This window comes from Onychostruthus taczanowskii, unplaced genomic scaffold, assembly GCF_017590055.1.
Source record: "Onychostruthus taczanowskii isolate IOZ18803 unplaced genomic scaffold, ASM1759005v1 scaffold24, whole genome shotgun sequence".
Lineage (NCBI taxonomy): Eukaryota > Metazoa > Chordata > Aves > Passeriformes > Passeridae > Onychostruthus > Onychostruthus taczanowskii.
Window position 1 is genome coordinate 3481524 of NW_024499684.1, and position 27387 is coordinate 3508910.

Below are 27387 nucleotides of genomic sequence, written 5' to 3' on the forward strand. Positions count from 1 at the left end.
AAATTATTTCAGTCGGTGAGAGCAATCTAGGAAAGGCTTCCTTTGAATTTTCTTGAAAGCAGCAAGTGATACAAGCAGAACACTGATGAAATAACATATGTTTCTTCACAAGGTCTCACATTACCAAAGGAAAATGAATAATTTTTGGTGGATGCTGCTAACAGTGCCACCAGCCAGCTTCCATATGTGAGTGGCAAAAAAAAAAAGGGACAGAAGAGTCCAACAGTGGAAGATGTACGTGGAGAACTCACTGGGAATGTTCCAGGCCAGGTTGGATGGAGCCTGGAGCAGCAGTGGAAGCTGTCCCTGCCCATGGCAGGGGCCTTGATGGCAGATGATCTTTAAGGTCTCTTTCAACCTAAACCATTCTTGGATGACACCAGTGTTACTGTGACCTGGCAGAGAGCTGTGAATTAGTGTGGAGGGTTGTGGGTCAGTGTAGATGGTGCTAATCATTGTAGGGTTCTCTTGGGAATCCGGTCATTCTGATAGCATGGTAGAAGTGTGAGGATTAGATTTTAAATAAGAGTTTATATTGAACAAGGAGGACAAAGGGAAAAATTTTACTGAACTACTGCTTAGTTTAGTGAAGATACTGCTTATTTTACTGAATTACTGCTTATTTTGTGAGCACCATCACTCCTGAGGTTGATTCAGGGATTCTGTGGAAAGAATGATGTACAGTTTGTATCTATAGATCTGTTATTACTTAGTGCAATGTAATATACTGTACTATGTGGCATAATATATGCACTTATATAATCTAAACACACACATAGATGTTAAATTAAGGCTACATGGAGAATATATTTTTAAACTCTGCATATCAGCCTTAGTGTCCCTGTAATGTAACATTTGGAGTATGACACTGATCCTTATTTCACTGCTGTCAGCACTGGTACAGGTAAAAATTGAGTTCATGGAGCTGCTCTTCCTCAGTCCAGGTTCAGTTCCAGATGTAGGTGCAGAGCTTCTTCGGCTCCCTGGGGTTGTTTTGATATGTTTAATTTGTCTTGGTTTTCTCTGCTCATTCACTTTGCCAGTTTTTCATTCCAGCACTGAACTGCACCACTGTGGCTTGGGTTCACTGTTAAAGAATCTTTAGAAAAGTGTCAGGACAGTAAATGGGAGCAGAAGTTTTGCATTTCCAGAGGGAGGGAAGTCAGCAGGGATGGCCCTGGAGTCTTGTGTTATGTTGATTTATTTCCTCTGTCCGTTAGAGAGGCACAAGGAACAGCTTGTGTGAACCCAGCTCCGTTCTCTCACTTGTTTGATGGCTTTTCAATATTCTCAGCCCTGTTTTCCTGCACAGGAATCTGTTGCTTGTGTAAAAGGGTCACATTTTTCCAAGGTGCACTGTAGCAGAACTGGGCAGGCTTAACCCCTGATGCGACTTCGTTTCCTAAGCATCTGTGAAAAGACGAGATGGAGTTTGTGCAGGAAAAAAAAAAAAAAAAAAGCAGTAACCTTGCTAAAAAGGAATGTTTTGCCTTTCCAGCCTGTCCAGACGGATTCTTTGGGATTGACTGCCACCAGGTGTGCAAGTGCAAGAATGCTGCTGGCTGTGACCACGTGCTGGGCTCCTGCCACTGCCTGCCAGGCTGGCAGGGGGAGAGCTGCGAGCAGCGTACGTACCCCCTGCTCCCACACCCCAACCCTCCCCGGGATGGGATGCTGCCCTGCCAGGGCACACTTCCAGACAGCTCACCTTCTTCCCAAATATGCCAAAAAAAAGGAACAATTTCTGGTGGCTGTGTAAAATCACCAGCTTTTTTTAATTTATTTTTTTTAACTCATCAAACATGATAAGCATCAGGTTTTAAATAGCAGAGCTGTCTCCTGCCATATGACAGCTCCCTGCTTTTTATTTTTGTGTGACATTAAGAGATTAAATGTTGTGTATGTGTTTCTGGTGTATCTCATCTAATTATCAATTATAAAGTGTCAGATTATAAAAGTGCAAAGTGGAAAAATCAGACATGGGACTATTTTGTTATTTAAGCATGACAAAATAGTTTTTTAAATAATTACTAGGGAAGTTATTTGTTTTAAAATAAATTTCAGCTTCCTAGATGTTCACAAGTGTGAATTATCCCAAAATTTTTAAGCTAACAAAGTGCTTGTATGTACACATATATCAAATTGGCTATTCTGAGAAATTTTTTGTTGCATTTCATGGGAAATTAGGTCATTTTCTTTAGCTGCATGGCATTACATATAGAGATCACTGAGCCTATTTGAAAAGTTTAGCAAATAAGTGGGCTTTTTTAAGATTTTCAGGTTTTAGCTTCTCAGCTTCCTTGTTTTCCTTTAGGATGATGTCATGGTCTAAGCTTCCTTTTGAAAATATGAGTGCTGTCTGCAGGACTGGGCTGTAGAGCTGGGCTCCAGGGCAGCTTCACAGCGAGCCAGCTCTGTGAGGGAACACTTCTTTGATCCACAGGTCATGGCTTTCTGCAATAGAAAAGTGGTTTACTTTAGAAAATAGAGTGCAGTATGGCTTTTATTGTGGCAATGTTGTTCTTCAGCCATACACTATTTTATCATCAGCCCTGTTTGAGGGCAGTGCTTGTTCTTTGTAATATTTCCCCCCCAAATTATGAGAAGGCTTCTCCTGCAAAATTCCCTACTCTTTTGTTTACAGGTGAGTCAGTTCTGCTGAATCTTCCCCATTTTAGACACTTCTCCTTACATCCCACCACCACAATTTTTGCCTCCTCATGCCCTCCCACAGGAAACTTGGCCCTCCACCTCCCACCACCTGAAGACGCTGGTGGTAGCACAGCCTTTGAGTGCAGATTGGTGGAGTGAGCAGAGAACAGAAGCAGACCAGAGTCACTTTCCCATCCCAAGGGTCAGAAGAGGTGCTGCTGAACAGGTGCAATATTTGCTCCTTGGTCACAGCACTTTTTTCCTGTCCAGCCACAGCGTTGGCAGTGTGTCACCTTGCTCCTTCCCCAGTCCTTAGCATTAGGGATGGGAAGCTTTGCTCTATAGTTCATTAAATTCAATTAAGAGTTGCAGCTCCTTCTCCATGGCCTCTGGTGCCCTGCTTTACTTGTATTAAGGAAAAAAAATCCTATTTATTGTCTTGTGCCAGAGCCATTAGAGCTTTGTGCTGGGCTGATTTATTCCTCCTTCTGTGAAGGTGCCAAAGTCCTCAAGGCCGCCATGAGTGAGAGAGAGAGGTCAGCTAACAGTGCAGGGTGACTCCTCCTTTCTTCTTGGCTAAGTGAAGGATCTTCATTATGATTTTACACCTGGGCCTCATCCATGCTGCTCCAGAGCTGCTCAGGGTGGGAGAGAGCTCAGCACTCCCCATCCTCCCAGGGTGTTTAATATTCACCTTGCCTGTTCCTGGGACCCACCAGCTCCAGCAGCTGGAAGGACAGCACTCGTGTGGAAGTAATCAGATTGCAGGCAATGTGCTGGAGGATATTGAGGAATAATTTTGGCATCATGGGATTTGAATTGATCCTAAGCCAGCCATGCAGTGAGTTTTATACTCTGCTATCTAATTACAGGCAGTATGGACAGTGATGCCTTTTGTTGAAGCTGCCTAATGCTTTCCATTACCAGACCGTGGGTTTCAGTTGTTTGAAAATGAATTATGTTAATCTGGGCTGAAATCTGCCAAGCAAGCTCTGCCTCAGCTTCAGTCTGTGCTCAGAGATTTTATTTGGGGATTTTTTTGAGTGTCCACCTGAGGTATTTCAGGTTTCCAAGAAAGAGGCTTAGGAAAAGTATGTTGCCTGTTATTTTTTGTTGTTTGTTGGTTTTTGTTGAGTTGTTTTAATGAACTGTTTCACTGAGTGCTGTGATATCTCAGTGATACAGAAGTGAGGAACTGACATTTGGCATTTTTTTGTGATAGAGATGTAACCTTCCTTTCTGGATACCTCATCCCTGGAAGTGTTCAAGGCCAGGTTGGATGGAAGGAGCAACCTGAGCATGACAGGGATCCCTGTTCATGACAGGAGGATTGGAAATTGATGATCTTTAGGGCCCCTTCCAACCCAAACCATTCTGATTCACTGCAAATTCTTCCAAAGTTTGCAAACTTGAAAAAAGCCAACCAAACCCTCCAAAAATCTCATGCTGCATATGGTCTGTGGCAGATGTACACAATTCAACATCTGAATTTTGCCTTAATTCTGTCAGTACTAAACATGCCTCTTTCTGGAGCTGCTGGAGCTCAGCAGAATCTTCACTGAAGTGGCTCCTTGTGGTAAAAAAGAGACCACTCTGGTTTGAAAAATAAATAACTACAGAAAAATTTGCTCAGCCAGAGGCACTGATAACAGGGGTTTGACGTTTCGTGGTGTTTTGAGCACTTGAATTTGCAGATTCCCTGTTCTTCTAAAGCTAAAGCTTCATTTTGTGGAGAATAATCCATTAAAGTCACTTGAAATCAAAGCTAATGGACACCCTATAGAACAATGGAGCCTATCATTTTCCTTTTCTTCTGGCCAGTTTTGATGGCTGTTGACTTCTGGTCTAGAAGAAAAGTCTCCAGTTTCACTTGTTCCTTCCTCTGCACGCAAAAAGGGATTTTAAAGAGTGCAAACAAATAAATCCTCCTCTTGCAGAGGCAAGACACCAAGAGGAAGATTTTGAATCAGGGAAAAAATCTATTAATTTAAACCTGTAGATTAAGTGATCTTTCTTCTTGCATCGTGAAGAAGGAAAATGCCCAGGGATATTTGTACATTCAGATGTGGAACTCCATGAAATAGCTTCAGTATGTCACTTTTCCCCTAAATCTTCAGAAAAGCACTTTGAAAATCATGATTGTCCCACCAGGAATCAAAAGAACATTTGTGTCTACCCAGTAGAATAGTTAAAATTTTCTTCTCCACAAATTTCTGCATTCTTACCAGAATTTTCACTGAAACACCCTATTGTCTTTTTGGTAAGTGTAACAAGAGCTTTGCATACATACTCCAAAAACCTCCCACAAACCACTGGTAACCAGTCAGGGGATCTGGTGATGAGCTGGTTTTTCCTTTGGCTTGGTTGTGCTGCAGTTCTGGTCTGTATTGTGGAAATATTTAGTTCTGCTCCCAAAACCCGAGCCAGAGCTCTGTAGATGTGCTGAACTTTTCACTTGGCAACCAAGCTTCATTTGAAGAACAAACTTTTAGCTGTGATGGGATTGAGCTCCTGCTCTTTCTTGTGGTTTCAACATGGATGAGGTCCAAGTGATGACAAGAACGAGCAGAGTAGAAAAGAAGTCCAGGGAGGAATGGTGTCTGAGAACCAGGCTGGGAAGCTGGAAGACTTTCTCACATGGGGAGAAAAGGGCTGAGAATGGGTCAGAGACTGACAACCAAGTTCACCTCCAAGATCAAGGTGGTTTCACACCTCCCTTCTGTCCCCAGGGACTTGCTTTCTCACAGCACTGCGTCGTGTTCACTGACACCATGAAAGGCAGAGAAGTTTGGGTGAAAATTCTGTTTGGCTGTGAAACCTGGAAGATGTCACATTCAGTGAATGCAGGACACTCTCTTGGATCAGGGATCCAGGCGTTTTTTGCCTCTCCAGTGCATGCCAGAGGTGCTGCAGGGATGAGAGGCTCTGACAGGAGCCCCTGCAATGCAGAACAAAAACCGTGCAAGGAGGCGATCCAGCTCCATCAACCCCCTTTGTATTATTTTGGGTGATAGCTGAAGAAAACAGGGTAGCAGAACTGTCTGTTCTTCACCATCCAAAGCTATCCAAATCTCCAGTGCAATGGAGGCTGCAGGAATTTTATCACTGCCATTTTTCACAGGCAGCAGCACTGAAAGTGGAGCGTTTGCTTACCAGATGACTGTGTTAAGTTTTCACCTGGGAGCCAGCTGCTTAACCAAACCCATTGAAAATATCACCCCTCTCTGACCAAAGAATGAAAGTCTGGGTGAGCAGAGGCACCCAGCTGTGAAAAATGAACACTGAAAACAATGAAGTTGTCAGTTCTCTTACCAGGATGCAAATAAATACCGGGTCTGTCAGGCTGGCAGTTCTGCTGGACCATTAGTTTAGCACAAAGACCTTCTGCAGAGCAGGGGATGACAGCTGATCCATCACCCCCAGTGATCCAGCCCCTCGATAGAAACCTCTTCAGAATGGGCTGGGATGCGTATTTTTAACCCACATTATTATGTTAGGCTTTCATAAGACACATTATCTCTAAACTGCAGAGTGTTGCAGAACAGTTTCAGTTTATGTGATCTCAATTTGCAGAATTTTTTTTTTAAATGCCTTTGCAGTTTATGTGTTGGCTGCTATTGTGGACTTAGCAGTGCTGAGTTAACAGTTGAACTTGATGATCTTAAAGGTGTTTTCAAACCTAAATGATTCTAATACTGTTTCTAGAGTTAGACATGGTTAATATAGGGAGTTTTATATATAAATATATATTTCCAGGGATGGTGAAGTCACTATTCCTTGAAGTGTTCAAAAAACAAGTAGACACAGCACTTTGTGATTTAGTTTAAGGATCATGATGGGTTTTGGCCAAAGGTTGGATTGATGATCTTGAAGATCTTTTCCAACCTTAATATTCTATGATTTTATATGGACTTAGGCACCCTTATGGTGTGAAAAGTGTCACTGGAGCACAGCTCCAGCCCGATTTCCCTGGCACTGTGTTGTGCTCTGTGATTCCTGATGGGGTTTTATGGAATTTTGTCATTGCAGCCTGCCAGGAGAACAGCTATGGGCCGGGCTGCAGGAGCACTTGTCACTGTCACAACAGAGCTCTCTGTCACCACGTCACCGGGACGTGCCTCTGTAGCCCGGGCTGGAAAGGAGCCACCTGCCAAGAAGGTACAGTTGGAAATTCAAACCCCTGCCTGTGGATTATTGGGGGGGAAAAATAAAACCCTTTTTTGGGGAAGTCTCACTGGTGTTTTAGCCCTCAGCTCGTTGCCCTGTGTTATTGTTGGGCTTGGATCTGCAGTGACGTGAGTTGGTCCATTAAGGTAATCCATGACACTGTGTTGTAGGATCCCAAAGTGCAGAGGGCAGAGGGGTGAAACAGCCATAAACTGGAAAGAGAGCTGCTTTTGAAGGCTGATGAAGGGAGAAAAGGTCCATAAAACTCCCAATTATGACGCTGAAATGAAGCTCTGTTTCTTTTCTATGGGCTGCTTTACTGTCCCATGCACTAGACTGATCCTCAGCATTACCTTGTGCTGTTCCAGACAGAGCCTAAATCCAGACCATGTGAAAGGCATTGAGCCTTCCAGCCTTAGCAATCAGACCCATACGTGAGGCTTAAGCACAAGCCCAGCTCCAGAGAGCCTTAAGAAGAGGCTGGCAAAGAAAGGCTGCACTGTGCAAAGTGGCTTGCACTGCACATCCTAATCCATGCATCCCAGGCAGTAGGAAAAGTCTGTCCATCCCAGCTGTAGAAGCTCCTTGTTCTGTGCCTTCCCCACGAGGTCCCTGGGGTGGCAGCAGTACGATGGAGCTGGGAATGCTGCTGTGGCTGCTCCTGGGTGAGCAAGGATTGCTAGGGAAAGGGGATGAAATCTGGCAGGGGTGGAGTGATATTTCAATTTAGCACATTTCCCTTTTAAAACTTGATATGAATTTTTAAATCCTTCCATGAAGGATTTAAAAATTGAGAAGGCACCAAACTGTTGTTGGTGACATGTACCTAAATTTTTGTTTTGTCCGAAGGCCACAAATACAAAACCAAAATGAAAGTTACAAAAGCTTTTTCAAACGCACCTTTTCTCTTCAAATACACGTTTGGGGATTTCTTTTTTCTTTGAAGTGAGGAGGCAGAATAATTATGTGAGGCTTGGGGAGCCATCCTCTGGTGCCTGTGCTTTTCCAAAGTGACAGCTTGCCCCTGTTTCCATCTTAAAGAGTTGTCACTCCAGCACATGGTAGAGGTATGTGGTTTTTTGCCAAAAAATTAGGCTCTATCCATAGAAACTGGTTGTAGTAGGAATTAATAGACTTCCCTAATTAAAATTAGGTAAATGGTGAAATGTCATCAGCTAGAGAAGGAGCTGTGATTTTAAGTGGACTGTGCAAAGAAATTCTGAGAACGGGAAAGCCAAGAACTGCACTCCCCAGTGTTGAGGAAGCTGGAAGGAACAAAAAAAAAATGGGTTTTTTAGGTGCAAATAGAAACACTCAAGGTTATTTGGTGGGTCACTAATTCACTTCACCACCTACTTTGTTCCAAGACCAGCTTTACAATGATCAGAGTAATTCCTTACTGGTTGCATACCCATTTCTGCTTGGTCGTACCTCCCACAGCATCTTCCAGAAGGGCTGGAAGGGTGGGAGAGGTGATGTTGCACCTGTGACCTTCTCCTGCACCTCCTGATGGAAGGTTTTCCCTGCCTCCCTTGGCAGCCTGTCCCCCAGGGTGGTACGGAGCAAACTGCCTGCAGCGCTGCCTCTGCCACGGCCAGGCCACCTGCGACCCTGTGAGCGGCGAGTGCCAGTGTCCCCAGGGCTGGACAGGGACAGCCTGTGAGCTGGGTGAGTCCCATCACCCCCTCCACCCCTCCAGCACCTCGGTTCAGTCACTCTGGGAGGAAGTTCAGTTGTGCTAGGGTCTGGTTTGAGATGACCTGGAGGAAAAAGGGTGGAAAACACCAGATGGAGAGAAGTTAAAAAAAAAAAAAAAAATTGGGTTGTTTAGTCAGAAATGAGAAGGATGAGGGAGGACATGATGTTGGAACTTGAACATATCCGTGGTGCTGGAAACTTCCTGGCAGAGGAGAGGAATAATCTATTCTTTGTCCCTTGGAAACAGGGAAGATAGGTAGTGAGCTCCATTTAAGGAGAAAAGAAAGAAAGAAAGAAAGAAAGAAAGAAAGAAAGAGAGGAGAAAGAAAGGAAGAAATGCTTAAAGAGGAAAATGGTGTATTTCTAGAGATTTTTCCTAAAGGAGGCTTAAAAATTTCCTTCACTGAAGGTTTTTAAGCCCAGTTTAGGTGGTTCATCATATTGCAGAGGTATGAGGGAGTTCCTGCTGGGGTTGCTCCAGCCTGGCCCCCCATCATCCTCCCCATCCCGTTTCAGAGTGTGGGGACGGGCAGTTTGGAGAGGGCTGTGAGCAGAACTGCAGCTGCCACCACGGGGTGTGTGACCAGCCCTCAGGGAAGTGCCTCTGCCACGCTGGCTGGACCGGGGACCGCTGTGATGTTGGTAAGGGCAGCTCCTTCTCCAAATCCTTCATTTGAACCATCAGCCATTTCTGCCAGTTTTCTATTTTCTATTTTAAATTTCCAGTATTCTGCAGACCAGTCAGGATTTATGCCCTCTCACCCTATCTCAGACCCACAGGCAGGTCTCTGCCCAGCCATGCCCTTGTGCAAATCATTTTATCTCGTTCTATCTCTGTTCCCTGCCTGCTAAGAAAATGAAGGTATTTCTCTACCTTACACACACAAGGAAAAACACAGGAAAGGGAGGGAGTTTTAAGGAGAATTTGCCAGATCATCCACCTGCTGCTGGGTCTCTGTGGGTCATTGATGGGAGCTCAGCAAACTGGACTGCGATGGTTCAGACAGTTCAGATCTGGCACAGACACAGCTGTTTAGCATGCTTAGAGCCATCTGAATCCCTGAAATAGGGATTAAACCTCATACACAGGTGACTTAAAACATGCTTTCAGCTCATCCACTGAGGTGCTGTGCTTTTAGCAAGCCACAAGCAGCTTTCCGAGGTCTCCTGAGGTGCTGAGGTCTCATAAAGCCTCATCCACCAGTGCAACCTGTAAACCCTTCTCAGTGCCCACCTCCCTTTCTCTGTGGTCACTTTGCAGGGACCTGAGAGGTGGAAGCAGTTCATGACACAGTTCCACTGCTCAAAGAGCTGTCCCTGTGTGCATAGTTGTGTCAAAGCAAACAGCATCACCCTGTCCATGGACCCTGTCTGGATTTACACTCCAGGCTGTGACTCAGTCTTAGCAAACTTTCCTGTGCAGACTCACTAGCAGCCAGCATTAAATACGTCTAATATTTTTAATATCTTCACTGATGTTTTCTGGCCACGCAATCTGCTAAATATCCTCCTGAGCAGGAGCTCAGGCAAGGAGGATCCTGGCTGGTGGCCAGTGGAGGCTGTCCCCAGGCAGCAGGTTGCAGGAAACAGGACTCCTGTACGACAAACCAATATGATTTAGCAAAAGCCATTTATTGTTTAGATTATACCATATTTATACATTCTACAAACTACTGCAAGTGCTAATTACACACTTCTTGATTGTGCATCTGTCTTGTCCATGTGTTCTGCATGCACTTCTCAGAGTATTGGTTACAGTCCAGGTGCTTCACAGCCCTCTGTTATCTAGTTCTTGCTGTCTTGGTATTCTGTTTCTCAGCCTCTTCTTCCTTAATTTAGCACAATTTATGTCCTAGTAACCTTGACGAATTCCTGAGGCCACTGACAAGAATAACTAGAAGCAGCCTGGCTGCTGCACACTGTGGCCTGGACCTTGCAAATGCATTGCCACAGCAGGTAGCACGTTGCTCTCTCTGCTTGCCCCCAGGCTGCCCCCCGGGATTTTTCGGCGAGGGCTGCGAGGAGCGGTGTGACTGCGCCCACGGCTGGTCCTGCCACCCCCAGACCGGAGCGTGTCACTGCCAGAGGGGGTGGCGAGGGAGGCACTGTGACAAACGTGAGTGATGAGGGCAGCACCTCGGTTTGGGGTGCATGTCCCCCCAAACTCAGAGCTCTCGGCCGTGGCTGGGTGTTTTCACACCCTCGTTCCTTGGGGTCAGGGTGGAGGTGCTCGCAGGGATGGGTGCATGGAGTGGGTGGCTGTGGAGATTTTGTGGGGTTTTTTGTTAAGGTTTGGATTGAATGTGTGAGATCTTGTTTGGATTTAGATGTTTGTTTGTTTTTTATTTATATTATAGTTTTACAAACCATGAGTTTTGCAGTATTTTATTTTAATAAATTAACCATTGAGTTGTATTTTTACAAGGTTTTTTAAAGGATAAACTAATTAAGAAATGATACTTAAATTATTTTTATTTTTAACTTAATAACTAACTACTTGTGGTTTGTAATGTGCACTTTTTATCTAATTACATAATACCCATTAAGAAGAAGGTGAAGAAGAATGACTACCTTCTAACCCACCCTTTCTATCTTGCTTTGTATATAATATATACTATATATTATATTATTTATACTACTATATATATTTATAGTAGTATAAATCTACTATATAGATTATATATATCTTCATATATAGATATATATGAAAATATGTATCCAATATATACTATGTTCTAAATATATTCTGTACTATATATTACTGTATTCTAAAACTTTATATCTTAAAACCCTTAAATTTTTCACCATGTGATACTATGCACTTCTATTCAAATTGCACACTCATAATCCCAGTTCCATCATTCCGTTTTGGAAGCCTTCCCCACGGCCTCAGGTTGAACGCAGCGTTCTCTTGGCGGTCAGTGCCCGTCAGCGCAGAACCTCTGAAATTCTCAGTGAATTCAGGGAACCCTCAGCAATCTCGGGGTTGCAGCAGGTGGCTTTGTCCCGTCTGCTGGCCCTGACAGGGTTGGTGTCCCCTGCAGCCTGCCTGCCCGGCCGTTACGGCGCGGGATGCGCGCGGCGGTGCCGCTGCCCCACGGGAAGGCCCTGCCACCACCTGACGGGCGCCTGCGGATGTCCCCCGGGATTCACCGGCCACGGCTGCCACAAGAGTGAGTTCCTTGTCACAGCACAAATGCTTCCCTTGCCTGTTCTTTCGTGAACGGGTTTGTTGAATCAGAACGCGGCGATGTGGCGCCTGAAGGGGGAGGAGACAACAACCTGACTGGAGGGAAGATGGCCAAGGGTGCCCTTTCCTCACCCAGCTCTGAGCTCTGTTGGGGCTGCTGCGGTTTGCCCTCTGTGTTTGCAGATGTTGGGCTGGCAGGGAGCAGCCAGGGGCTGAACTGGACCCAAATAAACTGAGGATGTGCCAGTGGAGCCCTGCCCAGTCCACAGCCAGTTAACCAGCAGCTCTTCTGTTGGCCTTGTCCTTGTGCTAGGCTATCTATTCCTGCTCTCAGAGCTCATGGAAAGGACATTTTCTTGTTTCTCTTAGCATGGAGTTTGGTCCCCCAGAGTTGTTTTTGGAAGCAGGCTCCTGTTTTGACCCCAGCTCAACACCCTGATTTTGTTCCGCCCTACAAAAGTTTGCCTGAGCCCTGTTTTAGCCAAAGGAGAACCAGCAATAAATAAGATTTGAAAGGACTGACATAGGTGTCCATTATCCTTCACCGGAGGACTCTAAATGCTGACACACAACCAGGGCAGCTTAATGGAAATGAGATGTAAGAATTAAATGTGGAAGGTCCAAAACCTGTAGGCAATGTGGCTGTCAGCAGGCAGAATGAAACCTGTTGATGTTGATGTTTCAGCAGCTTTGCAAGTTTAAACTCTCTGCAAAAGGTAGAATGTCTTTATCCACAAGCCTGGTCCCTTGGGAATTATACTGTTATTTTAGTCAATTTCTCCTGACATTTCCCTATGATTTTTTTTCTAGTGACAAGAAAATTGTATCTGGCCCTTGACAGTTCGGCACAAATTGACTGAACAAAACAAAATCAAGCATTCAAGTAACCCCCAAGTAAATGTAATAAATCCATAGTCCCGGAGGAGAGCGTCATTCCGTAGGCAGGGATTTTATTTAATAAATTTCAGCCTGCTCTTTGTTTGAGCACTGTATTTACCAAGACAAATTTAATTTCTTGGTTTGCATTTCTTCTTCCCAAAGCTTGTCCAGCGGGCACGTATGGGCAGGACTGTCACGGAGTGTGCCAGTGCTCTGCTGAGAATCAGGAATGTCACCCTGTCACCGGCCACTGCTCCTGCAGCCCGGGCTACCATGGGGCCCACTGCCACCTCCGTGAGTATTCGGGGGGTTTCTGCCTTTCTGACAGAGAACTGAGTCTTGCAGGAAGCATCTGCTGGAGCTTTGGGTTCATCTATGTCATTACAGTGGTGACTGAGAGAAGTAGAGGCTAATTATAGTATAAAAGTTATAGTATTACAGATAAGTTGTAGTATAGGACATAAGCATAGAGTGGGTTAATTTACACTGAAGAAAAGTAGTTGTATTATTGCAAGTAATTAATTTTAAAATTTTTATTAAAAATTCTAAAAAATTAATTAATAATGTTAGTTCAAAAATGTAATTAATTCAATCCTTCAAATTAATTTTTAGACCCACCAGATTTACCAGCTAAATTCTTTCCAATCTCATGCAACACTAAAGAATGTAAAGATGATTCTCTGCATTGCATATCTCAGCTACACCTGGATTTTGTGCAGCTCTCTCATTTCCAAATACCAAGTCCAAAATACTTCCCGAAATCTCTGCGTGCTCAAGTAAGGACAAATGGTTATGAGAAAACAACAAGCTGAAATTGGCAATAAATCCAAGTGATTCATAAAGTCCTTTCAGTTACAGAGCCTTCTGAGGAACAATCAAATTAAACCAACTGTTACTCTGGATTGAAAAATGGTGACTAGTGTAGAGGACAAAATGCCAACTGGCCCAATGCTCTATCATAAAAAAATATTCCCAGATCCACATGGCTCATGCCGGTATTTTAGGACATCTGTAAAGTTGTTTTTGGTGGAATGTGGCAACTGATAAGAAACATATACCAAAGCAGCCAATAAAGGAGACACTTAATTACCCTTTATTTACAACTTTAATTTTGGTTTTACTCCACGGCTTGTAGTAGTCTCATTTAGAGGAGAAAAAAAGGCAAAAAAAGAAAAAGCTGTTGTCTTTCTTGCTCAGTTTCTCTTTGGTGAGTGCTGATTTCCATTTCTTGGGAATCCAGCACAGCTCTGTTTGGCTTAATTGCCTTTTGGGGCAACAGTCTGGATACAAAAGCCAGCTGTCACATGCACAGCTCTAGTAAGGGTTAAACCACTGTTGTATTCCTTGAGCAGAAATAGGAGAAAGACTCGCTTTAGAGATGGGCCTTTGTATTGCCATCACGTCATCACAAGTTATTCTTTAAAATATAAATTATAAATAAAATACAAAGGATTGATTCTCTCCTCCTCTGTGCATCAGTTTTTGCTGTAAGTGAGATCGAAATCTGGCCTTCAACATTGGGGCTGCGGCCATCTGGATCCATTATACATTAGATTATAATAAATGTTGTAGTAAAGCAGTAGTGGAGATCAACTATTTAACAGGATCATTTTAAAAGACTTAATCATGGTCAGCCTTTATGTAGCAATTTCTCAGTAGTCATTACCAGTGCGTGTAGCACTAAATCTCTCATTACAGTAAGCGTCCTCAAACTTACTTAGATACTTCAGGTTTTATTTCAGAATTTTAAAATTCAAAGCTTAAACAATTTCACTGAAGTTCTGATAGAAAAGATATAAAAAGACTCATTGCAAAATAAAATGAGGTTTGCTGAATTGAGGGGGGGATTTTTGCCATGCATTTCTGTGTAGCTGGGATTAAGCCTAAAACATACGAGATTTGAGGTTTCATGGTGTTTTGTATTCTGAGGTTTCAAAAATGTACAGAAAATTCTTAAAAACGTGTTTGTTAGACATTTATTGGAGAAATATTGAAATTATGGAAGTTCACAGAAAAATACTTATCTGTGTTGGTGTTGTTCCTATTGTCCCCTGTGCCATGTGTAGACAGACACAAAAATAAGAAGGAAAACAATTAATTGTGGGTTATTTTAAGTTCAGGTCAGTGGAGGGAGAGATTGTGGGCCTGATTCTGAAGTGACTGACTGAAAACCAAGGGTGGCTCGCGTGACTTTGGTGGGAATACTCCAAGTTCCTGCTGTCCTCCCTGCAGGGAAAGCTGGGGCTGCTCCAGGGTGAAGAAGCTCTGATAGAATATTAAACCAGCCCAGGGAGCCGCTCCCAAATGGGCTCTGGTCCAGTCAACATGTGGTTGGATGCTGCTGGAAGCAGTTTCTGGCAACTGTTGCTGTATTTATGAAAAAAAGGTTCAAGAAAGTATCTATAAAAGGTGTAGTTGGCTGGGAAGTCAAATTTCCAGGAGCCAAGAGCAACGGGGCTTTCATGTTCACAAATTTTGGAGTGAGGAGCTGAAAAAGTCTCTTGGCATGGTGCAGAGGAAGCAGACAAACTAGCAATAAGGTTCCCATCACTTGTCCATTACTTGGTGGATGGGCAGATCTACTTGTTAAAAGGAGTAAAAAGCAGTAAGTGGTGGTGAAGTTATTTAAAAAAAAAAAAAAAAGCATGGTATGTTTCTGTGACATTGACTGGGCTGGGAGTACCCAGAGCCAGAAAGATCTCACCAGCTTCACCCTCAAGCTGAAAGTGACAGGATGTGTCAGAAGGAATTATTTGACAATGCGATTTAATAGCATTAGTCAGAAAAGCCTCAGTGTGTGCAATTGCTATGGAAAGATTTAGGAACTCTTGGTCATGACAAACCCACTCAAAGCAGAAGGAAAATCAGGAAATGAGGTGGAAATCTGGCTGCCACTCTTTTGTTCACAGAAAAAGAAACATAAATCAGAAGCACAGGAAACTGTTAAATTAGAAAATATCTTTATGAGATAACTGGTGGTGCAAGAATAGCCCTATTTCCAAAGGCAGAGCCCACTGAAATGGTGGGACATGGTGCAAATTGCCCTCGTTATCTGCATCAAAATTCTTCTGCAAAGTACTAACAGATGAGGTGGCCTTGTTATTGGGCATGTGAACAGTGCAGCAGCTGAACATGCCCTGCATGTGCTGCTCCTTCCCAAGCCAAAATACAGGAAATACTGCAAGGACAAAGAATTTGGGAAGGAGGGAATTACTGCATCCCATTTATGGAGCCACTACTGCTAGGCTTGAGCTAAGGAGCAGCTCTGAATGCTTTCCCAGGGAGAAGCAGCATTTTTTGGAGTCTGGGAGACAGAATTTTTTTTAAAAGGAGAAAATCCAAATGATGACCAAAAGGAAAAGAAGGAGGAAAAGAGAAACTCACATAGACTAATTAAATCATTGAATCTGGATGAGTCCTTAACTTCAAGTCTTGGTGGGAATGAAGGGGGTGTTGCAGGGCTCACTCCTTGATGCCAGGGCTTGCACATGAAACAGATTTTGCATCCTGGCAGATGAAAGCACTGATGACAGAGCATTCATTGAGAAGAATCTGTGTTTGGGAAAGGCTGGGGAGAGAATCTGCACATTATAAAAGCATGTATCTGCTTAGTCCTGATGATCTGCTACCCTGGTTTGAGCAGAGGCCAACATTCAGTTCTATTTTAAAAGGCACCCCTTCAAAGCTTCCCATAAGCTCTCCCTCACTATTGAATAGCTCAGAAAAGCCAGAGATTTCTCCAGCCACTCAGGCCCTGCTTTCGTGCCTTCAGGAAAGACAGAATACATGAAGTTATTTATGCACAGATTGCAAGGGATCTGTTGCTTGGAGACGTGAGCAAATATATTTTCCACCAGGTTTCTAAAGTAGCCACAGACTTTCCTTCTGCCAGGGAAGAGAAGGAAGGGGTGAGCAAAGAAATGACATTTAGAGTTAGTAGCACAAGTGGAACTGTTGGATGATGATCATGCTGCTTGAGCACCAGCTACTCCTTCTTCCACTACACTGGGAAATTAGGAGAATAACCTGCATTTCTAGAGTTCAGAGGTGGCACACTGCAGGTTCACTGGTGCCCGTGCCCAGCAGCTCTGCCCAGCTCTTCCCCTCTGTTCCAGCCTCCATCACTAAAGATCATCCAGAAGATGTAAACTGAGCTAGCAAATGCATTTACATCTTCCTGATCTTTTGTTCAATTCTCCTTGAACATTAGCTGTCCAAAAAGTAACCAGAAATCCTCTCTACCCCTGGAAAACCTCTCCACAGACAGTTTGTTGCCATGTAACACTGGCTCAGCAATCCATCCAGGTGTGTGATGTTGTGGTTCTTACAAAATACAGCTGCTTTTTTTCACCTCAGAGAATTTTCTAGCTTTTCATTTAAATAATGTTCCTCCCATATCTATCTTCTGAGGAGGTGTCTTCTGAAATTCTGTGTTGCTGCCATGTGCACATTTTCATGGTCTTCCATCCACAGGGTTGGAAGGGAGCTTAAAGCCCATCCAGTTCCAGCCCACCTTCCATGTTGCTCCAAGCCTTGTCCAACCTGGCCCTGGACATTTCCAGGGATGGGATGTTGTGATAAGACACGAAATGATGACACAGACACTGCTGCTCTCGAGGGGAACAAAAAGAAGAAGAAGAAGAACTTTATTTTCTGACTCCAACATTTATAGTTTTCCAAAGGTGACAGTGGATTGGAGGGTGACAGTGCCCCCTCTCCAATGCCACTGGACAGACCAAGGGTCCATCAATTCTCTCCGTCTCCATAAAAGAATGCAAAACATAGGTTATTTACAGAACTGTGTGTGAGAAAGTTTGTTGAAAGAATGCAAACATCAGAAGGCTTAACAAAGTCTTACAAAATCAAGGCGACATGGGGAATCCACAGCCTCTCAGGGGAACCACTAACAATGCCAGCTCCAGTTTGCAGGGAAGCAGTAGATCATAGAGGAAACAAACTTTCTCCAATTTACACATTTTAAGAAGACATGACCTACCCCACATCCATGAAACATCTGCTAAAAGAGGCAGAAATGGCTCACAGCTTCTCACTGACTTGGACAAACCAGGTGGCTGCTGCCCAAAGGAAGAATTACCCCATCTCTCCTGTGTAGGAGAGGAAGAGGGAATACATTCATTTGGAACAGAAATCCCAAGAGGAAAACCTCTGCAGAACAGTGCTTGCTTTTCTTGCTACTGTCACGTAAGGGAAATGGGAGAGCAGAGAGCCAGGAGCAGCAGCACTCAGCCCAGCTCTCCAGCATTTGACAGTGCAATCAGAGCTGTCCCAGGGGCACTTTGTCCCAGGGAGCTACCTGCTCTTCAGTGCCTACTACTGGAATGACCCTCTGGAAGTGAATAACATTAGAAAATGAAAATCAAACTTTGAAAGCAACAAAGTGCTTAGGACATGAAATGCAACAGGCCCAGTAGCAACCTAACCTAATTGCTGGGTATTTTTTTCTTTTAAAACAGGGTGTCCAGAAGGTACTTATGGTTCAAACTGCCAAAATCCCTGTAAATGCATGAACGGAGGCCACTGTGACCCCGCGTCAGGAACTTGTGATTGCGCTCCCGGTTTCATCGGAGCCAACTGCAGCAAAAGTAAGCCAACATTCATGTTCTGCTTCTGTCAAAACACAGCAATGAGAATCATTTGCATAAGAGCTTGTCTGAAGAAAAACAGACAGATCCCAGCTACCTCTTCCTTGAATTGTAAATCAGGATTCCAGCTTTGTAAAAAAATCTCTTGCAAAATATTTTCCCTCACTGCTGCATGCATAGAAGCAAGGACACTTACCCCAGGATTGCAACCTGCTTGCCCAAGTTTATTTCTAGAGCCAGCTCAGCATGAATTGCTCAAGTTCCTTCTTCCTGTCCAAAATTTCGAGGTTGAGAAATTATCTCAATATTTTGCTTCACACTATGGTGCCATTAGTTTCAATAAATGGGAAAAAGATCAAGTTTTGTCATGGCAAAACTGGTAAAGACTCCATGGCAACCCCACTGTTACTTCTGTTTCAGAGCTAAATGGTGTGGCTGAATTTCTGTGCTGCTTCCAAAGCTCTGGTCTCTGTGAAGTTCTCTTCAGCTTATTCACTGAGAGGCAATGTTTGAATGTTTGGCTGCCCATAACTTTGCTCTTCATTGCTGGGCAGCATCAGTATCAAGGAAGGAAAGATGTTTTAAGCTGGAAGGATGAGCAGTTGATATTTCACTCTTCTGATATGAAAGACAGTAAATATTCCATGTGAAATCATGGGTTACATTTATAATCACAAGTAGTCTCAGAAGGTAAAGCAGTCATGTCTTTGGGTGGGTTTTGGCTTCATGGTTGATGCTTTGAAGCACATTAGGGGTAATAAAAACAAAGCCAGCTCTTCCCCTAAGATTGTAGCTGTGTTAAAAATGAAAACTGCCATTGGATCCTGTGGGTGTTTAACAAATCCTGTGTTCCCTTCAGCCTGCCCTGAGAGCTGGTATGGGAAGGACTGTGCCCAGCCCTGTGCCTGTGGCAGAGGCCGGTGTGACCCACGGACTGGCGAGTGCGCCTGTGCCCCCGGCCACACGGGCCCCGCCTGTCAGCAAGGTAACAAAGCAGGACCAGGTCACCTCGCCAGTGGGAGACACACTGAAAATACCCAGCAAATAAATTCAGTGCCAGACATTGTTCACAGCCACGTTGCCCAGGGCCTTTGCTGATAAGGCTCTGTCCCTCCCCGCTCCGTCACCCAGCCTAATCCTGCCCACACCTCCCTGCCACCCTCTGGGGCACTGGGTTCTCCAGGAAGCTGAGGGGATATGTCAGGACAGAGTGTTTGAGTGACACTGATAAAAGTCATGGAGTAGTGTCCCACCACCCTAAGGAGACCCTAATCACTTGGGATACATGTGGGGAGCATGTGTTTGTATTTATTCCCTGTCGCCTTCATCCTTTCCTTGGGGTGCTAATTTTTGGGTTTTTTCAAACTTTGTTAATTCTCTGTAGTGTGTCCCCAGGGACAGTATGGCCCCAACTGCCACCTGAGGTGTACCTGTCAGAATGGTGGCATCTGTGACCACGTGGATGGCAACTGCACCTGTGGGCTCGGCTGGACAGGCAGATCCTGTGAGGAAGGTGATTTCCTGCTTCCATGGCAGTGGATTTGTACACTCAAACTGGGGTTTGCAGTGTCCCCAGACACCTACAGACAAGGACAAACAGTCTCAGAACTGCCCCTAAAAAGACAGTTTCCTCCTGAGTCCTGCTCATGAATTCCCTTCCACACTCCTTATTTCTTCTTCACTCCATTATTTCTTCTCTAGTCCAACTTTTGTGCTCTTTTGTTCATAGGAATGCTGGGTTTTGTCTTTCTTCTTCCATGTGATCTTCAGAGCAGGAGAAGCCTGTGTCTTGCTCCTCACTGGTTGTGTTCTCTTTCATTTGACTCTGAACTGGAGTTGAGCTTCCCATGTGTTGACTTCCCAGATGTTCTGACAACATCTATCCAAAGCAATTTAGACTGTCCTGCTCTCTCACCCTTATTCTCCATGACACCTCTCCCTTGTGCAAGACAAAGCACACTAACAGAATAAGCTCATATCCTACTCCAGAATATCTCTGTCAGTACCTCTCCCTTGTGCAAGACAAAACACACTAACAGAATAAGCTATCCAGATAAGCTGGATATCCTACTCCAGAATATCTCTGTCAGCCCAGTCTTCCCACAACTGTCCTGTCCATCTCCCAAAAACCATTCTGCATTTCTGTGCTCCTATTTTCTCTGTAGGTAAGAGATATCTGTATAGTTATGGACTTGAATGTTCAGGAAACCACAAGTTTACTGGTATGGAATATAAATAAATAGTTCTAAGTACACATTCAACACAAATGTCATAATTAAATCATAACTGCCATGGCTCAATCCCCCAGATTCTCATTTACAGCATTTCTGTTCCTGACACCTCAAATATTCACCTCAAACTCCATATGTATCTATACCAAGATATATATGTTACAGGGGAGTGTCCCTATATATGTGTCATCTAGAAATGCCACCTTTCAGCAGCATTCTGAGATTCAGTTGTTCCATTCTGCACCTGAGGAGACTCAGAGTCCTGCTGTGCATCTGTGTGCAGAGGAGGAGCAGGGAGGAAAGGAAAGATGCAGCTGCTCACAGTGTGAGTGCTCTGAGGATTCAGTGGGCAGTGAATGTTCTCTGGGCACAGACTCTAAAACATTTGCAGTTAACCAACATCTGGCTGACCTAGCAAAGGCCACCTGTGGTCATCTCCATTTGCCTGTTCCTCTAGTCACCCATAGGCTGAGTTGGGGCTGCCAAGGCTCAGCAGAGTGGTGCAGGTGTCCCCACATTGAGTAGTGGATTGTGGGTGTATCTCATAGATAAAACATCTCTGGAGTGGAGCACAGGTGGCAGACATTCACACACTGTGTAAGGAACTGTGTGTTGTATCACTAGAGAGAGCTTCACTATTTATCTTTTGACAGAGGGAGTGAAGTTATTGGAAAATTGAGTCTTGATCTCCACAGTAGTGTGGGTTTGAGTGTGTTGTGACTGGAAATCAAAGACAGCTAATCAGGCATCCTTTTAATAGAGATTAGATATGATGTTCCTGGAAGATCCTGTCTGGCATTTGCTGGGTTCTCAATCTGATTATTTGGATGGCCACGCTCGTTTAAGTTCGTCTGCCCAGATTCAAATTATCCCAGCAGTGGGAAGTTAACTTATTCAGAGATGATGCTGAGGTTAATTATATTGGCACAGTCCCTTCTGCATGACTTGGCTTTTGGTAATTTGAGACGTGTTTAGTTCTGTAAAAGCAGATAGCTCATTATACATGGACAGACTGTTGCTATGTGTGAAAAAGATCCTCCTGGTTTTATTAGGAATTCGAATAGTGTGAACTCCAATGATAACACAGAGGAGGAAAAGCTTCATGTTTTCTTTCACACTTTTTAAGTGCCTAAAAGAAAATATTGCTGTAGATGAAGAAAGAAAAAAGAAAATCTAATTTATGCCATTCACTACAAGGCTTTACAACACACGGTGAGGGTTCAGCATCGAGTCTGTGAAGAGAGAAATTGAAAAAGGCAGACTGTTAAAACTGGGGAAACTGCTGTTCAAACATCTATATAGCATAAAAGATTTCTCACCAAAGTATGTAAATGCATCATAGTTGTGCAGAAATCCTGTGTCTTCATAACAAATATTCTTTGGTCTGCAAATTATTCTCTGGGTATCATCTCTGGGCAGTGCAATCTATCACGTACGAGCTTTTCTGGGTGAGGGCAGTGATTGTTTGTTTGATTGTCTGTTTTTCTCTCCATGTCCTGCCAGCAGAGTGCCTCCCAGGAAAGTATGGGGCTGGCTGCTCCCTGGACTGCCTGTGCCAGCACAATGGCACCTGTGACAGGTTCACAGGGTGCTGCAGGTGCCCCGAGGGCTTCTACGGCCACTCCTGTGAGCACAGTAAGTGCAGGCACTCGGGGTAGTTGTCACAGGTTTGGGGCTTCAGAGGAGTCAGGAAACACCTCACTGGTTCAGTTGAAATTTTGGAGACATCCCAGATCATCCAGCTCCTTCCAGATCTTGCATGTCTCTGATGCTGGGTGGTACAAGTTTAAAAGCCCATGGCGTTATTTGAGTTAAGGATAAATATAATTTTTTGTTGGCTGCCAGCAAATGTCACAGAGAATACAGAGGGTTTTAATGGTGTGGATGATTTTCTCCATGAACCTTCTTCATTTTAATTTTTCAGGGTGCCCCCTGGGATTTTATGGGCTGGGCTGTCTTCAGACCTGTGCCTGTAAAAATGGAGCGAGCTGTGATGCAGTGACAGGACAGTGCCTTTGTCCTTTGGGTTATCATGGTATCCACTGTGAAAAAGGTACTGGTACACCTCTGATGGGAAAGAAAAAAGAAAAAGAAAAAAAAACAACCCATGGAAAAAAAAAAAAAAACCAAAACAAAACAAACAAAAAAAACCAACCCAAAATAAAACAAACCCCAAAACAAAACAAAACAAAAAAAAAACTCATATAATTACTGAAATATTTGTTGAGAGCCACTTCTTCCATATTTTGAGCTTAATGAATATACTGAAACACTGAATTTGGGGCAGATTTCCTGTTATACAGCTGGGTGTTCCCATTCCCTTATAAATTAACTAATCTGGTTCCAATTAGTACAGTGAAAGTCCTGGTCTCCGTGATGTCTTGCAGCAATGAGTTCCACATGCCATTTATTAAAAATAAGTCCCTTTTACTGTTTCTAAATTTGCTTCTAAAACTCCAAATAAGATAATTAAATAGGTGCATGTCAAACCTTTTGAGAGTTACGGAGAGGTCTTCTTGAGAGTTCTAATTAAAAATAAAAATAAGTGCCAGCTACATTTCTGGGACAGATTTACAGATACCTTTGAGAAGTTAGATTAGACAACCCCAACAGAAGGAGAGCTCATATAAATATTGTGCCCATTCCACTATGTTTGATTTCTTCATTGAGCTTGGCATTTACACTGATTTAATTTATGAGCTTTTCCCTGAGACATCCTGGGAAAACTCTGGGTTAAATGTACATCTTGCCACTCAGACATGCATCTAAATTGTTCTCTTGCTGTCAGGCTGTGCCAGGGGCTGGTTTGGTGAGGGCTGCCAGCATCAGTGTGACTGTGGAGATGCTCCTTGTGATCCAGAGACTGGGAAGTGCCTTTGCCCACCTGGGAAGACTGGAGACAAATGTGACAGTGGTAAGGGCAATATTTTTAAGGGCTGGACTGTGTATTGTTAAGCCACTCTGACCTGTTGGTTTTAGAATAACTGTAAAAGGACATTTGATGGTGTTCAAGAACACATTGTTTGTAGAAAATTGCTCTTTGTGGTTATCAACACCTTTATCAGCAGGCTTGTACCTCTTGATTTAATCAATATTTAAATTGATATCCTGATAGGAAAACTGTTCATGGGTCAGCTGTAAAATGTCATTTGCCTTGAGTTTTGCAGAACACAGGCTGGGGAAGAATAGACCAAAAAGTTTTGCAAATGTAGTGGGGAAGACTCCAGAGGGTGCAACTGGACACCAAGGGCTCCAATTGCTGCGTGCTTTGTCACACTGACATTTGTGACCCTTTTCAGACCACTGCTAAAGTGTGTCCAGCCCTGGATTTGCTTCCCCTGGAAGCAGGATGGAATCCCCACAAATGAGGGTATGAAGCTGCAGCAGCTGTGCTTGCCCAGGAACTTTTAACCCAAATGTAATTCCCTCCTTTGCAGCACAGGCACTTGGGCTGTGTGTTGGCCCACAGGAGCAGAATTCTTCTGTAACAAGGATATAAAAATAGGTGAGAAATTTTTCCTGTAGGGAAAACCAGCCCCACTGCTGTACCCTGGTGGGGTTGGGTGCAGGGTTGAGAGGCAGCAGTGGCAGATTCCTGAGCCAGGCTCTGGTCACAGCTGTGGCTCTGATCAGAGCTCAGGGCCAGGTTGGACAGGGCTCGGAGCAACCTGGTCTGGTAAAAATTGTCCCATGCCTGTGGTTGGAACCACATGGGTTTAAAGATCCCTTCTAATCCAAGCTATTCCAGGATTCTGTGATTGTGATGGAGCAGCTTTAGGGTAATCACTGGAGTAAGAGGAATTGCAGTGGTTTAACTGAGTGTCAGAAAACACTTGTGATACCAGTGCTGTGACAAACAAGATAAAAAGGGGTGAACATCCATGTGCTGCTGTGGAGCTTCACCAGGAACCAAAATCCTCCTGAGCTCCTGGAGCAGAGGGGGAAAATTATTTCTCTTTTTGTTCTGGGATGGGGCAGAAATAGATTTAAGCAGGCTGTTATTAATACAAATTGCTGTGAGCTTAAGCATTAGTGCAACTTGCAAAACTAAAATGGAAAAGCATTTGATTCCCTCTGGGCAGTGCCCTGTGGTCAGGAAATGAAGGTCCCAGTCTCCAGCACTGTTCCAGTGGGAACATGAGCCACCCTCAGTGCCCACACAGCACTGGGTGTCCCTGGGCCTTTCCAGTAAAACTTTAGGCAGAAGTGGAACGCAAGGGGGAAGTTAAGCACCAAAAATGGGAATTGAGGTTTTCTTCCTCACAAACTCTGTGAGTCATTTTTATTTTTCTTAAATCAGCTAGGGTAGCCCCCATCCACGAAAAGCTGTTATGGGGTAGGTTTTATTTGCATTTTTATTTTCAATTAGGCTCAGTTCATCTGTGATATAACTGTGAGCAGCTGTGACTGTGCAGCAGCCATAAAGATAAAAGGCCTGATTTTAATTTGAACTCTGGTAAAGCACCCATTAAACAGGCAAAATGTTAATTAAAAAAAAAAAAAGAGAGAGAGAGAGAATATAACAGACTTTTATGGGCGTTCTTTTTCTGTAGTAAATTAACATTGCAGACTTTCAAACAGATGTCTTAAATACACATTGTTATTAACATGAAAATGTGGTATTACATAAATTAAAATCAGGTCCAGAGGTGTTTGGGGAGACCTTTTCTCATAACATTTCCTAATTGAAAAGGCCAAGCTCAAAGCGCACAGGGCGAGTTCTCCACGTGCTGGGGCTGCAGCTGATGCAGAGCTCAGCAGGACTTTAATTACCTGAGGGTGCTCATGGGAGAAGGCAAATTCCCTGGTTACAGGGTTTTCAGTGAGGTGAGGGAGAGAGGACCACTGTTGGCTGCATGTTTCACACCCTGCCTTGTGACCCTGCTGCTCACTTTCCTTTCCTGCCTGTCCTCTGATGCTTAAAAAATTGCAGTGAGGATTTACTAACCTAGATATGAAATGTATTTACATTTGGAAGTGAGATTTTTTTTTTTTTGGTGAGTTTAATTTGCCGGGATGCAGCAGAATTGTGCAACCAGAGCAAGACACGTATATCTATATAATGGATTAATTCTCAGTGTCACGTTCTGTGAGGGGAGGCTCTTGCCCAGCACGTACTGACAGCCCAGCCATGCAGGATGGGGAGAGACAGGGGCAGGAGATAGTGTGGATCCAGGATGCTGACAGCAACTTTCCTGAGCAGATCCCAAGATGTTCTCTGTTGGGCTGTCAACCCCTGTTTTTACACCAGCAATGATTTCCACTCTGGGAACTCTTCAGGACAGCTGGGCTGCAGCTTGGGCAGAGCATGTGGCAGACGAAACTCGACAACAGCCGCGCTTTCCCAAATGTCATGTCTGAATGTGAACAGATGTAGGTCTGAGCAGCTTCCTGATCCCACAGAAGGGGGAGGCTGCCAGGAGTGCTCACCCTGTCCCAAACCCTCCTGTCCTTGCAGGGTGCAGGGCAGACAGGTACGGCCCCGGCTGCTCCCTGCGGTGCCAGTGCGCCGGCAGATCCCGCTGCAATCCGCACAACGGGAACTGCGCCTGCCCCAGCTCCTGGATGGGGCCAACCTGCAGAGAAGGTAACCAGCCTGGGGGTGCAGCCTTTCCTGGTGGGATAAAACACCTCTGGCCTGTGTTTGGATGGGAGGGTCAACCCGTTGGATTGTTTGGATAATTTCTCTTCTTAATGAAATAGAGTACGGAGGGAAAGTTTCCTCTCACTTGTAGTGTAACCACAATTCCTCCTTTAGTTTAGGAAAAACTTTGGGAACCTTCTGATTTGGAGGTGTTTTATAGTTTTGCCTGCTCTCTGCCTCTGTGAGAGGCTGTAACTCCCTCCTCTACCTTCTTTTCAAGGTTACCATTTATTGAATTATTTAAGTGTAAATTGTATAATCTATATAATATTTCAGTATTAGGTTATATGGACCTGAAACTGTGTTTCTACTTAATTCTCTAGGTGGCCCTCCAAAGCTTCCTTTTTATGAAGAACAAGCTCAAGAAAGAGGGAGTATTTTTCCAAGAGCTCTACAACAGTAACATTTGGACTAATAAATGAACTGTTTTATATGCACAGACGGTATTTGAATTTGGATATGAAAACAGTTATTCAATTCAGCTTGAATTGTACTGAAGTATTCACACTTCTTATGGAAGACTACAGAGGCCATTTAGTAGCTGGATCCTTTTAGAGTTGAATCTGTTTCATGTGCTCATTCCTAGCCTCTTGCCCCTCCATTAATCTACTCTGGACATTCTTTCTGGTATTAATATAATTCGTTTCTTGAAAGCCTGGACATGTTTTTAATCAGACCAGCTCCAAAGAGTATCAGGATAAGCAGCATGTAGCACATCACCATGGAATGAGCCACACTCCCTAGCGGGGACTTTCTAAACCCACTTGACAACCAGCACCAAGTCTGAAGAGTATTCCACTGATTATTTCTCTACAGATTCATAGCAAAATCACATTGCACAGCAACTAGAGGGATTCATCAAGTTAATTCCTCTTTGAATGAAATGGTGTGTTCTAGAGAAGCATGCAGTCTAATTTTGAACTTGCAGCTGAAGAAGAATCTGCTACAATCCCACAAGAGTCCTCAATACATTGTTAATTTATTTAAGAGCGTCTTCTGCATTTCTGGTGTGGTTTGACTGACTGGAAGGTCTCTGTCTGAATCTGTCTTCCAAAGAGTGTGGTGTCGTCTGCCAGACTCTCCTGGCATCCTGTGTTCTCACATCTTACCAGATGAATTTCTCAGTGGGTTGTCAAGCCAAACTGTGCAGCACTTCTCATCAAAGAGTATCTGCTAATACAGAAGAGGTTTTATCTTGAATGGAAAAAGCAGATAGTAAGCAAGGAGAAATGCTTAAAGATACTATCTTTGGGGTTTGTGCTTTTATTGAGCAGTTTGGTTTTTTTATCAAGTCTCACAGCAGTCTTGATACCATTCAACAGC

General features: G+C 43.9%; 1 protein-coding gene across 1 annotated transcript in view; it reads left to right on the forward strand.

Annotated features, from left to right (window-relative positions):
• LOC121336602 (multiple epidermal growth factor-like domains protein 6) overlaps window positions 1–26729 on the forward strand; it is a 184462-nt gene extending 157733 nt beyond the window's left edge. Inside the window, exons 24-38 of the mRNA XM_041405927.1 lie at window positions 1499–1627; window positions 6682–6810; window positions 8359–8487; window positions 9034–9159; window positions 10505–10633; window positions 11562–11690; window positions 12749–12880; window positions 18061–18189; window positions 19049–19174; window positions 19574–19702; window positions 21927–22055; window positions 22345–22473; window positions 23209–23334; window positions 25879–26007; window positions 26388–26729. Of these exons, the coding sequence (XP_041261861.1) occupies window positions 1499–1627; window positions 6682–6810; window positions 8359–8487; window positions 9034–9159; window positions 10505–10633; window positions 11562–11690; window positions 12749–12880; window positions 18061–18189; window positions 19049–19174; window positions 19574–19702; window positions 21927–22055; window positions 22345–22473; window positions 23209–23334; window positions 25879–26007; window positions 26388–26467 (1880 nt within the window). The 3' untranslated portion in view covers window positions 26468–26729. The remainder of the gene's footprint in view (window positions 1–1498; window positions 1628–6681; window positions 6811–8358; window positions 8488–9033; window positions 9160–10504; window positions 10634–11561; window positions 11691–12748; window positions 12881–18060; window positions 18190–19048; window positions 19175–19573; window positions 19703–21926; window positions 22056–22344; window positions 22474–23208; window positions 23335–25878; window positions 26008–26387) is intronic.
• Window positions 26730–27387: the final 658 nt, after the last annotated feature.